Below are 13,787 nucleotides of genomic sequence, written 5' to 3'. Positions count from 1 at the left end.
ATTAGATTTCTTTCCTCTTGTATGATTTTAATTATATTTCTCCTATTGGATACTCAATCTTAGTAGACTCAGTTCTTGAGTCTCATCTCGATTGATTTCTTCTCACTTGTGTGATTCAAACTATATGTTTTGTCTTTGCTTAACATTATTTTATACTATCGTAAAATAGTGAGATCAATCTCTTTCTTGTCGTCTTTCATGTTTTCTTGATTTATCACCTTTTAAACAGTAAAAATGTCTAGAGAGTTTTTGCTCAAAGTTCAACCAGAGTATCGTGTTCTAACTTTTACTAGTGACTTTTACATGAAGTTTTTGTTTTAAAAAAATACCGAAAATTAACCGAACCGTACCGATACCGAAGAAAAACCGAGATGACGGGATGGTTTCGAAAAGTCTATTTTTGGTTATACTGAATAAAATAACTGAAAAATAGGTATGGTATAAATTTTATAAAATAACCACCCGAACCGTACCATTGACACCCTATCATATTATGAGTTCGTTGACTTTCTTAAAAATCTTCAAGACGCACCATCTAAATATATCGTTTCTTATTATTCCATTAATCTAATCCGTAAATCTTACTCTCCCTCTAAAAATTCAAAGCGTGAACCAAAAAAATTGTTTCTAGCTTTCTAATGCATGTTTGCCAATGTAAACAGTTGTTGAATCATTATCTACTCAAATCTTTTTAACTAGATAAATTCATCTGCCTTTCTAAAGTTCAGGGAATATTTTGTAGATTGATATGAAACTTTATCGCGAGCAAGCAGCAAGTAAACTCCGACCTTTGAGATGTACTAGGGCCATTTATAGGCAGTTTGTAGCCAAAATTTAGTTCATGTGGCCCTTTAGTAGGACATAACTCATCAAAACCATGAGCATATCGTGTAAGACAAGCGAACAATTTTTTAAAGTTACGATCAACATGACTTAGATTCGAATGTGTGAGAAATGGCCTGATAAAAGTGATTCGACTTTTTGAACTCATAATGAAGTATTTTCAGAGTAGCCTTTCCAGCTTACTTGAAAATCTCATTAAAAAAAACAAAAAATATAGCAATAGCAATGATATTGTCTAGTATCAAATTAGCAACAAACGTTCATGACTAGTACAGAAGTTAAGGTTTCTACCGGAGTACTATCTCCGGTCCATTTTAAAAGTTTTTTAGCCTTTAATTAAGTTTGGTCCAAAATAAGTGCCTACACTGCACGGTGCTCATCTTTGGTAAATCAAGGCGGCATTAGTTATTTAAAAAAAAAAATCTATCCTTGCTCCAAATTAATGATCTAAAGTCCAAGGAGAGTAGTAGAGTATGGTATAATTTGAGGAGATATAAATCGTAACTCAGTGAAATAATACTTAAACTGATTGATGCTATTAAATGATTTTCTTAGTGAGTATGTAAAAACCTTAAAACAAATAATAGGGATGGAGATGGTCGCTAACAAGCTAATGACTAGCAGAATGGTGTTGAATGTGTAGTAGTTAAATTTGACTTAGGTTCAACCAAAATACAGTAACTATAAATACACAATGACTAGTAGAATCGTGTCAAATATTTTATTATTCAATTTGATTAGCTCAACTAAAATGATCATTCCTTTTTGATATGCCATCGAAATTCTATAAAACATAAATTTGAGTTGCTAAGAAAATGTAGCACATAGGATAATCCTATGTCATTTCTTTTGTATATGGATATAGGAATTTGTGGAAAAACTCAGACGATGATAATACCTGTGGACCTCATCTCGTATTCCCTACTATTTTGCTTTTTTACAAGCCCCTAAACTTGTCCCTTTTTTCCATTTTGGCACCTCAACTAAGTGTTGTTCCTATTGAATCCCTGAACTCGTCCTCAAGTGTATCTATGAAACCGTCTAAATCTGATTTTTATTAGAAGCAAAAATGAAATTGTGGTAATGAAGGTGAAGTAATATTTTAGACGTGTGGTAAGCTATTCAATAGGTCATGGATGTGTCGGTTTCTGTTGGTTCTGCTCTTTCACTGTCAGCTTAATTAAGATCTTACTCTTTTTTCCCCTCTCAATTGCTGCTAATCTTAGCTAAAAGATGGCATAATTAAATTAGAATATATATTAGCATGTTGCTACATTGAAAATAGAATACTATGTAAGTCAAGATTGTGTTTGATAGACACACTTGAGGACGAGTTCAGGAGTTCAATAGGAGCGACACTTAGTTAATGTGTCAAAATGAAAAAAAGGGACAAGTTCGGGGCAAATGCATTAAGCCTAAAAAAAAATAGTGTTCGCCTATTAGCAGTTAAGAAATTACATATCTTGCATGACTTATGTCTTATTATATACTCCTATACTGTTAAATCCATTGTTGAATTAGTGTTTTTTCCACATGTTATTGACTGTACCCACTGCTCTTATCAATAAGTCATTGCAAAATTCTATATCCTCAATCTTCTCGCCTTTAATTTGCCTTTCCGCTTAGTTGAGTGAAATGTCGAATATTTGTTTATTGGACCACAGAAAGTTCCCCACTGGATAAATCCAATCCAACTCATCAGATGCTTAATTCTTACTTGATCGATACATCAACATTCATTGATACAAGAAAGTCACTTTCTACAATTGGGAATTTATATCAAGATTTTTCCTTATCCGACTTGATTCTCTACACACCTAGCTTCTTCCATATTTCCTTAAATTTCATGTCTAGTAATAACAGTGATAACAAGAAATGACTGAACTATCATCAACGAGAAAAGCCGTACAACGACACGTCCTTTTTTTTTCAGTATGAGAAAAGAATCTTTTCTTAGTTTCTCATCCGGCAGTTGGCACTCACTTTTATTTTGGTTAAAATTCTATTTTGAGAATAACACGCTCCATATCAAAGGCAATAAAATCTACATTGAGTAGTACTTATATTCGTACCCAATACCCATCAAATCGTTGATAGTTATGAGATAAGAATCATTATCGCGCATCATGAAACTTTTTCCCCCATGTAGTGCCAATGTATATGCGTCAGCTGAAACAAATGCTCTCACGAGCTTCTGCAACCACAATCCAAATATATATATATATCTTCTTACGGTGTTAATCTATTTGCCTAAAACAGAAAAAAAGGCCGACGCTAAAGAAATATTCATAATTAGGCACCATCATCAGAACATAGAGTATAATACTTGTGAAATACATGTCTTTATTATAATGAAAGGCATGCGTGTTTAACCACTTCTATTTTTCAGATATTGGATGTCCCATAAGGGACAACAATTATGTCATGTACCTAAAATCTCTATGCAATAGTGAACGGAAAGGATTTGATAAAGTTTACTCCCACTTGAATTATATTCTTGTCCCAGCTCACGGGTTGTATAATGGCTCTTAAATGATTTATAAAGGTTTTGGGTTAGATTGCTCAAATTCTTATGCATGAGGCGTCGAGCTACATTCAGAGGAGTCTCAATGGATTAGGGGCCTAAAGCGAAATCTTAGTTTGAGACCTTAAATTTATAAATTTGAATTTTTTTCTTTTAGCCTTATAAATGCAAAAATTCTAATTAATACATTTTGTTATAATCAGCTTCTTATAAGTAATATTTTTATTTGATAAACATAGAGTAGAGTATTATTTTCTAATTATACAATTTCTTCTGGAACTTTTCGTTCAAAATTGAGTCTAAAACATTAATATGGAACTAATTAGCTCAAAGCAGGTACAAAATCCGTTGTAAAGTGATAACCAATTCAAGTTGAAAAGTGAATATGAGTAATGGAACATGAAATAGTTTTAAGGGTAAAACTTCATGGTATTTATACCAAACTAGGTAATTTACCATAGTTAAGTCCTCAATTAAAGTCAATTTGATTTTAGTAAATTACAGTAAAGACATGTTCATTAATTTGGTGTAAAAATCGAATGCTAGTAAGCTTTTACAATGCCAATAATTGTTGACAAAGTTGGCAATAAATAGTTGATCTAAATTGGGTACTACTTGTCATTAATAATAAGCATAATATTCATTTAAATTTTGATGGAATATTTAAAATAAAATCTCAAATGTATATAATATATGGGGGCTCATATAATTTGGGGCCCAAGGAAATGGCGTTAGTGGCCTAGGGGTCAAGCCGCCCCTTGTTACGTTATACTATTATGGGAGTCAATTTGTAGCTTTTTATAAGAAAATAATACTTTTCAAATTATATTTATGATTTTTGTAATAAGAAATCTGTATTTATAAAAAGACCCCAAATAACACATAAAAAGTCTTTATATTGTTAATTTCTTCTCTATTCAAATTCTAAGGACTATATTCACACATTCCCTAGCTAAGAGTTTACTTTTGCATTGACATACAACGTAGTAGAATAAAAAAAATCTAATTTGTAGTAGCTTCATTTTCTTCTTTTGGGATTCTTTCTCCAATCATGTAGAGTCAAGGAAGTCTATATATGTGTCTTCATTTCTCCTCACCTTAAAACTCAAAGTATCTCAACAAAAACCACCAATCTCCAAAGCTAGCTAAAACAACACTTATTTACATTTCTACTAGTTGAAATTCTCAGCAAATTAATGGAGAGAGTAAGCAAAATGGTAGCTGAAAAGCCAGTAGTTATATTCAGCAAGAGTTGTTGTTGCATGAGCTTCTCCATTAAGTCTCTCTTCTCGGACCTTGGCGTTAACACGACGGTTTACGAGCTCGATGAGATGCAACGTGGCCGTGAGATAGAGGCGGCGCTTTCGACACTTGGCTGCAATCCAACGGTTCCGGCAGTGTTCATTGGTGGCCAAATGGTGGGTGGAGAAAGTGAGGTGATGAGTCTTCATCTACAAGGGGCCTTAAAACCTAAACTCAAAGCTGCAGGAGCTTTGTGGGTTTAATAACCTAAAATAGAAATAATCATATGGTGAAAAAGGAATAACAATCATCATGGTGATGCTTTTGTTTTGTTTTTTGAGAATAATACTCCTGGTTAGAGTTTGGAAACTAATTAGGAGACCAACGATAATAAAGATTGTGGTGCTGTGCTAGTACTCTTCCATTCTTAATTAGAGATTTCATGTTCGAATTATAAGTGTGAAATCGTCTTTTATTAGTGAGAGCTTTATATATGGGACTTCTAGAGTGAGAAACAAAAAAGAAAAAAAAAAACCTACTATTTAGGAGTATTACTTTTAGAATGAAAAAGGACAAAGAAAAAACGTGTGTATAAGAATTTAACTTACATGCACTAACAATGTAAAGGATTAATGTTGTATCAATAATTTGTCTCATTTTGTTGAAAGAGGTTGCCTACTTTATTTTTTTAAGTAAATAGTATTCCTCCATATTACTTTTCCTTTTGTTATGTCCAAAAAGAGTGTATTTTTCTATATTTAGTAAGTTGGAAATTCAAATATCCTATATGATAAGTTTAAAACTGCAAGATTCAAAAGACGGTTTAGTACATTACAACACGACCACAAGATTCAAAAGTCTCATTTTATGCCTTAAACTAATTTTAGCGTACGTGTCAATAAATCAATCAATTTATACAAAAAAAATAAATTATGTAAAATAGTAATGAACGTTAAAAAAAAAAAAAATTGTTGTTCAAAAATATTGCTCATAGATAGTATTAAAAGGTTATGTTATTTATCTAGAATACAATTGGAGTACCATTAGGATGTCACTTTCCAATTGCCATAATACTTCAAAGAATGTATACGAATATTTTACTAATGTTTAATTGGCCTTTTTAACCATTTATGTAAGGCAAATTTTTAATTTATTCTTAAATCCTAAATTTAAAGTACATAATCCAAATAAGGATATATTTAATAACCAAAATTTCAATAGATTTTCAAGTTCCAAATATTATGAAATAATTAAATGACTATTTGTCTAGTGTGAGACCTATTTTTAAAGGGTAAAAAAGGCGAACGACATTTCGATAATCAGAATAAATTAATGTAATTTGGTGCAAATACTAAGTGTAAATCAAAAATATATACAAAAAGAAAAAAATATTGAAAATAGTAATGAACGTTAAAAAAATTGTTATTCATCAAGAATACAATTGGAGTACCATTATGATGGCAGCAAAAAAAAAAAAAAAAAAAAAGGGATGTCAGTTACCAATTGCCATATTACTTCAATGAATTTATACTAATTGTAACGTTTAATTGTCTTTTTTAACAATTTATTTAAGGCAAAAGTTTAATTGATTTTTAAGTCTTAATTTTAGGTACATAATCCACATACAAAAATGTTTAAAAACCAAATTTCTATAGATGCTCAAGTTCTAAATATTATAAAAATACTTACATGACTATTTTTTCTAGTGTGAGATTTATGTTAAAAGGGTAAATAAGGCGAATGACATTTCGCTAATCATAATAAATTAATGTAATTTGGTGCAAATACTGAGTGTAAATGAATTTGTTGATCAAAAGTATTTCTCATAGATATCAAAAAAACTAAAATTATGTTGTCCATCAAGAATATATTTGCACTTTGGATTACCATTGTGATGTCACTTGCCAATTGCCATACTAATTCAAAGAATGTCTACGAATTTTATTGTAACATTTAGTTGGCTCTTTTAACAATTTATTTAAGAAAAAATTCTAATTGATTTTAAAGTCTTAAATTTTAGATACATAATTTAAATAAGGAAATATTTAATGACCAAATTCCAATAATTTTTTCTCCTATTATTAAGTAACTTTTGGACTCTGAATTGAACAAAATGTATGGTACATCGTTCATATAATATTAATATAACTATTTCTCCTATTTTTCTTATTTGGAATCATTTGTATTGTCCTATAAATTCCTAAATATTAAGATTTTATTTATAGTTCTAACAAAGAAAACATTTAATAACGAATTTTTTAGTTGATTTAGAAGTCGATTTTGCTCTATTTTCAAGTTTCTTTAACCATAAATGATATAATTACTTATTACAAAAAAAAAAAAAAAGAACCCCTTAATAAGATAATATATTTTATATTTTTTCAATCCCAAGAAAATTGAATTATATTCTTTTACTAATTAATTAATTTAAAAATTTAATTATTTGTTCTCAAAATAAAGAACAATATTATTTTTATTGGTCCAAATTCTTAATATTAGTGCATCTGAAATTTTAGATATTTAATCTTTCGAAAACAAACTCTCTACCTTCCAAGGTAGAGGTAAGGTCTGCGTACACTTTACCCTCCACAGACCCCACATATTGAGATTTCACTGGGTATGTTGTTGTTGTTGTAGGTTTGTTTCAAACAAAGATTGTAGAGTCCAACTTAAAATCTAACACAAAAACTAAAGAGCACATATTTACCATGGTAAACTCACTGATAATAATAACAATAGCATGAATTTTCCCTTCCAATTCCAAGTAGTTCTCTTCGAATTTCATATATAATGATGACACTACAAGTTAGTTATTTTTGTTTACGAAGAGAATTTAATTGTGCGAGGATAATTCATCTAAAATGTATAGGTGTTTTTGTGTCTTTCTGATACGCTTCAACTGCCAGTAAAAGGTCACTATAGTTCAGGTTAGCTTCTTCACCGTTATACTTATATGTTCTTGGGAAGGGCAATCTAATACCTAAAAGTTAAGGTGGCTTTTCACCAAGGTACCTTAATTATGATTTTTTTTTTCTAGGTTGATATAATTATTATTGGGATATGAAAATGACAAATTTGAAAAAAAAAACTAAATACTTTCTTGTGAAACATATAATCTTATATTATTTTGAATCAACTTTTAGACGCTAAAATTTCAATCATTTTGGAGGAAGTATAATCCGATAAAAACATGCAATTTACACAGAAGTCGCAACAACTCCGAGTTGAACCGGAATCACACCTGTAGATAGAAATCTTCCCGTCAAATAAAAGCTGTCTGTCTTATGGACTCCAGATTTGACCTTGTTGCCAGTGCCGTAGTCGGGGAATCATGTCCAGTATGCCTGTGCCGGTTACATCATCGGAGTGCGGCGGTTATTATCCCATGTATGCACGCGTATTGCATCGTGTGCATCCGCAGATGGAGCCATGTAAAGAGAAAATGCCCTCTCTGTAACGCCGACTTTGATTCGTGCTTCTCCACAATCAGCTTCTCGTCTCGGACTTTCAATAAAGAGAAATTATCAGCTCGTAATGACAAGTTACAGTCTGGGTTTGTTGGCTCCTCTAGGCCCAGATACCGATTGCCGGACCAAAGGTTAGTTTTGTCCTTTAATTGTCTGTGGCTTTGCTAATAGTTGTGTCTGATAATTGAGACACATAATCAGCTAGTTGATCAACCTCTCCAAGGAAACAATTTAAATACTCCCTTCGTCCCAATTTAAGGGCTCGTTTGGTACGAGGGATAAGGGATAATTCATTCCAGGATTATATTTGGCATGAGTTTATCCCACTTTTGATTGGGATAAAATCGAGATTAGTTATCCTGGGATTATAATGTTATTTTTATCCCACATTGAGGGCCGGGATAACTTGTTCCCCAACCAAACAGGCCCTAAGTGTCTTACTTTGATTACGCACGGAGTTTAAGAAATAAAGAGAGCTTTTGAATCTTGTGGTTCTAGATTAAAGATTTGTGTAATGTAATAAAATGTCCTTTGAATCTTGTGGTTTTAGACTTGTCATGTAGGATGTTTGAATTGTTAACTTACTAAATATAGGAAAAAACACTCTTTTCGGGACAAACTAAAAATGGAAGTACGAGACTTAAATTGGGATGAAGGGAGTAACTTTTATTTTGATTCTCTTGTTTATGTTGTAGGACGCTAATGAAGGCTTTTTAATTAGTGTTTGTTTCTCTAGATAGAAAATCAGTGAAGGGGGACTATTTCTATGTTTGGTTCGATGGAATGAGGGTCTTTCCCAACATTTATTTTTGATGGTACTCTCTTTTGATTTGAGTAGTAATAGAGAAGGCACCTTTTCAAAAAAAAAAAAAAAAAAAAAAAAAGGAAAAAGATTTGAAGTGTTCCCATAAGTCACCCCGATTTTTATCCCCCAAAAATATAAGTATAACTAAAAAAACAAAAAAGGGCAGCCCGGTGCATTAAGCTCCCTCTATGCCTGGGGTCTGGGAAGTATCTATTATACACAGCCTAACCCTGCATTTTTGCAAGAGGCAGTATAAGTATAACTAATTTGTGATATTTATGTTGTGCAGAGTGATTAGGAGAAGGAGAGAAGAGCTTAATGCTTCTGGCTGCAGAACGAGGCCGTTCCCGAGGCGGCGATCCTTTGATCAGATTGGAGCTAGAAATTCAGATGATATTACAAGGAGAATCATTCGGTGGCGTGCTAGGTACATGTACTTTTTATTTTTCTGCGTGAATGCTAGGTGCTTTGTCTAATTATTTATTCTCACTAATAGTAAGCGGGTTTCTGTTCCATTTACTTATGGATGGATGTCTAATTAGGATAGAGAATTAGTTGATTGACCCGGAATGATATATTTGGTTGCAGTATATATGAAGAGAGATTGCAGGCTGTTCCTTTTTCATCTAAAAACTGTCTTATGCAGGTAATGCTCAACCCAGTAGATTAATCCACTTCACTTAATAAACTAGAGAAATTGTGGTAGCTGTTATTATGCCTCCTATCTTGATAATAAACCAGATGGCTAGAAGTTGTCTGTTTTAAATGATTCTGTTTGGGTTGGCTAAATTGATTCTAATATTTAATCTGTGCTTAAATTTATAGCACATGGATAATAGGAGTACCAAAGAAAAGATGTTACAGAGAATAGAACCTTGGATAAGAAGGGAGCTGCAGGCTATACTGGGGGATCCAGATCCATCCATCATTGTCCATGTTGCTACCTCCCTTTTTATCTCCGAAAATACACATTCAACACAGCGGTGTGCTGGAGATGATTTTCTTGCGCCGTTGCGACCCTTCTTGCATGAACGTGCAGAAATGTTTTGGCATGAACTAAGGTATCATTCGTTATACTTCTATGATAATGAGTATTGAGTGTTCACTAACCAACTAATTGCATGACTGTAGAAGCAATCAAATTTCCATGAAAGTACTTTCTTTTCCATTCAAGACCAAGTATTAGAGTTGAACAGCATGTAGTCAATATTTCTATAACACTTATAAAAAACTAACGAACTAATTGCTATGTTCCAGTAGCAGTCAATCTTTTTGTTCGAAGAAATACTTTTCCATTCTAGACCAAGTATAAGAATAAGACCACATTCGATCTTGGGAGTGGAACATATTATCCAAGAAAATTGATTGGCGTATAGGGAAGGAGTATCACCTTTGTGCCCCAAAATGCATCCTTGCGATCTCTTTGATAACTTCCATTGAGAGTAAGCTAAACCCTAATTATTTTCTCTGCTCAATCTCATCTTACGTATCAACGTCCATGAGATGCCTCAACTTCGCAGCTGAAGCTGAGATATTGATGAAATACTATGTTTTGTTATAGTGGGTAAAGGAAACAATTCCACTTTTTCAGCAAATGGATTAACATCAGTTTTTTTTTTTAATAATGGTGGTGCACGGGTCAGCTTGGGTGCACCTCGCTTCATTGACCACTAGGCCACACTCTTTCGTGCTAAACTAAATTTGTACTTTGAGTAATTGTAATTCTTCTTGGGCCATATTTGTAGCTGTTAGAGCCAATTAATTCCATCAACCATCTTAGCAAAAGTTTTTGAACATTGCAGACCGTCGATGAGAATGATTATACCTTAGTGGATCATATGTGTAATTCCATCTTTGTTTCTCAAAAGTGTTATACTGACTACTGAGATGGCATCTAATCTATAATTCACTTATTGCCACCACACAGACTGGAGGCTTGGGATATAGAGCCCGTTTGGAGTGCTTTAAGCCAAAAGAGCTTTTAAGCCTTTTTGTAGTGTTTGGATAAAGTAAAAAAGTGCTTTTGAGCACTTGGTTTGAAGCCAAAATAACAAAAATAAGCCAAAAATTAAAAGCTAGAATTTCTAACTTATGGCTTATGCTTAAAAGTCACTTAAAATAAGCCCATCCAAACGAACTCATAATCTAATTGGCAGATAGAAAGTTTTGTTGGATGCGCTGGTGTTAAACTTGTTTCATTGAGTTCATCTCTTAGCAAAAATGGAGATAGTCCATCAAGGTTTGTCTGTCAAATTACTTTTTACTAGAATTTCTAGGGCAAATAAGTTCCAAGTAATCAGCCGGTCCAGGTTGGAGACTGGCAGCGCTATATTTACTGGTGATCTGTGGAAAATTAGAAACTGATAACTGGTTTGGAACTAACTGCCTAAGCTGCAATAATACACGGTAGAACAGAGAATATTTGTTATTTTGAGATAATGGCCCCTATGTTATGTAGTTGCTCTTTATGTAGCTATTTTCAGCTAATGTACTTCCTTTTTCCTGTTTTATTTTGTTTTTTTTTGCTTTGTGTTTACTTCATTTCTTTAATAAGAACTTTGTGTGAGAAAATTTTGAGTCTCTCTCTCTCCGTCCCTCTCTCTCCGTCCCTCTCCCTCTTTCTTTGACCTAGATAATAATGTTCATTGTAGGTGCTTTGCGGAGAGCCCTTTGTCTATGCAAACATATGATACTGTGGTGGAGTACAAGTCCTTGGACTACTTCAATAGTACCAGTCGATGATACGTAGGCTATAATTCTGCGGTAAGAATGGATTGAGATGGATAAGATACGGTTGTGATCCAGCGTTGTCATCTGACCACGGCTATAAGGATGTCTTTGGAATCTGAATTCTTGCGGAGAATGAAAGAGCAAGCCGTCAGTTTTTCTTCCTCAATAGCCAGCTAGATTGGTTGAAAAACCCACGATGCACTTGAAGGATGGGTTCTAGAGAGGATTGGGCCAACCAAAACTTTTGACTCCGAGAGTGAGAGGTTGCGTCAATCTCACGCCTTGTCATCAGATAATGAAGTAGATTTCTCCCCAGAACCCTCCTCAACCTGGGTTCCTTAGTTGGATAACATGGTATCATGCAGCCTTGGCTTTTGTCTAGGCATCTTCATGGAATTCGTGAAGTCCGAGACGCAAGGAAAAACAACACTTGTGTGATTAGCAATCCATAAACCGGAGAGGCTGCAGAAATCAAGAGTGCTTAAATTAGATTTCTGCATTGCTTAATCAAAGCATGACCGGAGTTCCTGGAGAGTTGCTGATATTTTGTAGACAATGCGCTACTTGTTGAAGCTTTTAATAAGACTTTTGTCTGATTACTCCACTCGATCTGACGAGATTTTGGTAATATTTTGATCCTGCCCCATAGTGAGTGGCTGTTAGCGTCCTCTTCTTTGATTAACTGCCACAAAGCTATTGCACATTCTGCATATGACTCTGGTCCACTCATTTTGAAAATATGGTTTGACAACAGTGGACCTAGTTTTCCCAGATATCCTCCATCATTAAGACCTCGTTTATTTATTATGATTATTATAAGAAGTAGGAGAACCTTTTATTGATAGTTTGCAAAGTGGACGATAAAAGGTGTGCTCAAATAGAAACTGTACGGTGTGCGACTCTCTTTCGTGGAACACACATTGTTGGAAAGGTATTAATTACACTGTGCAAAGTCTTATGTATGAAAGTTAGATACACAATAAGTTGTTCCGATATTTAATTTTTATGAGAAAATGAGATTTTTTGTCCTCTTGCAATTGGAATACAATTTAAAAAGAAAAAAAATGACCTTTTCATATCTCTGATGTGAAAACTGCCAATCTCTTGTAAAAAAGATATAAAATTAAAGACATTTGTAAGTGGGCTACAAAATCATTTCTCTTTTAAAGATATGCGTGACTGGAAAAACTTTAACTTTCAACATAGGATTAGGACCAAAAGATTATGCATGCATAAAGATAAAAATTAATTACAATCCCAAATATAAGCAAAATTTATATATGTTTGAATATCTGCAAATCACCAAATGTGGCATTTTCTGTGTGTGTGTCTTTTTAGTTGTTATGAGTGTATACAGTAAAAATCGGATACGCCTTAAACCGGTGGGACCAAGAACCGAAGGAAGAAGGGGACAAGAACATGCACGAGGATTTTCATTCTGAACCGGAGGAACGCTTGGACCGAGGCCGAGGAAGGGCATCATTTGATCCGGTTTCTTCATGGCCGAGTTGGTCGTTGCCGTTGGTCCGTTTGGTTGTGGCCGTTAGTCCGTTTATTCGTGGCCGTTGGTCCGGGAGATCCGTTGCGCGATTGCCTCGCGTCGATAACGTCCTGCCATGCTCAACTGTCAATCGTACGAGTGTCAGACCGTACGGCCAACCTAACCCAACCTAATCCAAGTCAGAATTTTTCTTTATTTTTAGTTTTCTCTTATTGTATGGAGCCCATGAGGCAACACTATAAATAAGGGCCATTGCCCACTTTTAAGGGGTTGGCTCCTTAACATCAAGAACATTCTTTTGTACTAGAAATATATACAAATCTCTCCCATTATCGTGTTGCAATCCGAATTCATTGTGTTCATCTCTATTATATTTCTTCAATCAAGTAGCACTCATATATTAGTAAACATACAAGTATATAGCAAACCACCGATTATTAGTTGCTTCTTCATAGTATATTCATATATTTCTCTTCTCTATCAAAGAGATTCAAGGCACAACCACATATCTTATACCTCACCCACAAATTTAGTTGATTACCCAAATTCGGGGTAAACAGTTTGGCGCCCACCGTGGGGCTAGGATAATAGTAGTCTTTTATCTTGATCTCTACCTAACCCATCAAAATCGAAAACATCTTCTGTTCGTCACTGAGAGAACGGACTAAATGGCCG

The 13,787-nt window shown here is 33.8% G+C and overlaps 2 protein-coding genes across 2 annotated transcripts; both read left to right on the top strand.

Moving 5' to 3' along the window:
• Window positions 1–4,376: 4,376 nt before the first annotated feature.
• LOC132641941 (monothiol glutaredoxin-S3-like) lies at window positions 4,377–5,276 on the top strand. Its single transcript, XM_060359093.1, has one exon. The coding sequence runs from the start codon at window positions 4,564–4,566 to the stop codon at window positions 4,870–4,872; it is 309 nt and encodes a 102-aa protein (XP_060215076.1). The 5' UTR covers window positions 4,377–4,563; the 3' UTR covers window positions 4,873–5,276.
• Window positions 5,277–7,416: 2,140 nt separating this feature from the next.
• Window positions 7,417–13,436, top strand: LOC132641934 (uncharacterized). Its single transcript, XM_060359079.1, has 6 exons — window positions 7,417–7,536; window positions 7,815–8,207; window positions 9,171–9,308; window positions 9,470–9,527; window positions 9,707–9,942; window positions 11,533–13,436. The coding sequence occupies exons 2-6, from the start codon at window positions 7,894–7,896 to the stop codon at window positions 11,621–11,623; spliced, it is 837 nt and encodes a 278-aa protein (XP_060215062.1). The 5' UTR covers window positions 7,417–7,536; window positions 7,815–7,893; the 3' UTR covers window positions 11,624–13,436.
• Window positions 13,437–13,787: the final 351 nt, after the last annotated feature.

This window comes from Lycium barbarum, chromosome 1 (assembly GCF_019175385.1).
Source record: "Lycium barbarum isolate Lr01 chromosome 1, ASM1917538v2, whole genome shotgun sequence".
In the NCBI taxonomy this organism is placed as follows: domain Eukaryota; kingdom Viridiplantae; phylum Streptophyta; class Magnoliopsida; order Solanales; family Solanaceae; genus Lycium; species Lycium barbarum.
This window is presented reverse-complemented; position numbering and strand designations above follow the sequence as displayed.

What these genes read in the sequence shown, in the direction of transcription:
- LOC132641934 (XM_060359079.1), top strand. Translation starts at nt 7,894, where the DNA reads ATGGACTCCAGATTTGACCTTGTTGCCAGTGCCGTAGTCGGGGAATCA. An exon ending in TACCGATTGCCGGACCAAAG is followed by an intron (nt 8,208 to 9,170) that starts GTTAGTTTTGTC and finishes TATGTTGTGCAG; the next exon opens with AGTGATTAGGAGAAGGAGAG. An exon ending in CTAAAAACTGTCTTATGCAG is followed by an intron (nt 9,528 to 9,706) that starts GTAATGCTCAAC and finishes TTAAATTTATAG; the next exon opens with CACATGGATAATAGGAGTAC.
- LOC132641941 (XM_060359093.1), top strand. Translation starts at nt 4,564, where the DNA reads ATGGAGAGAGTAAGCAAAATGGTAGCTGAAAAGCCAGTAGTTATATTC.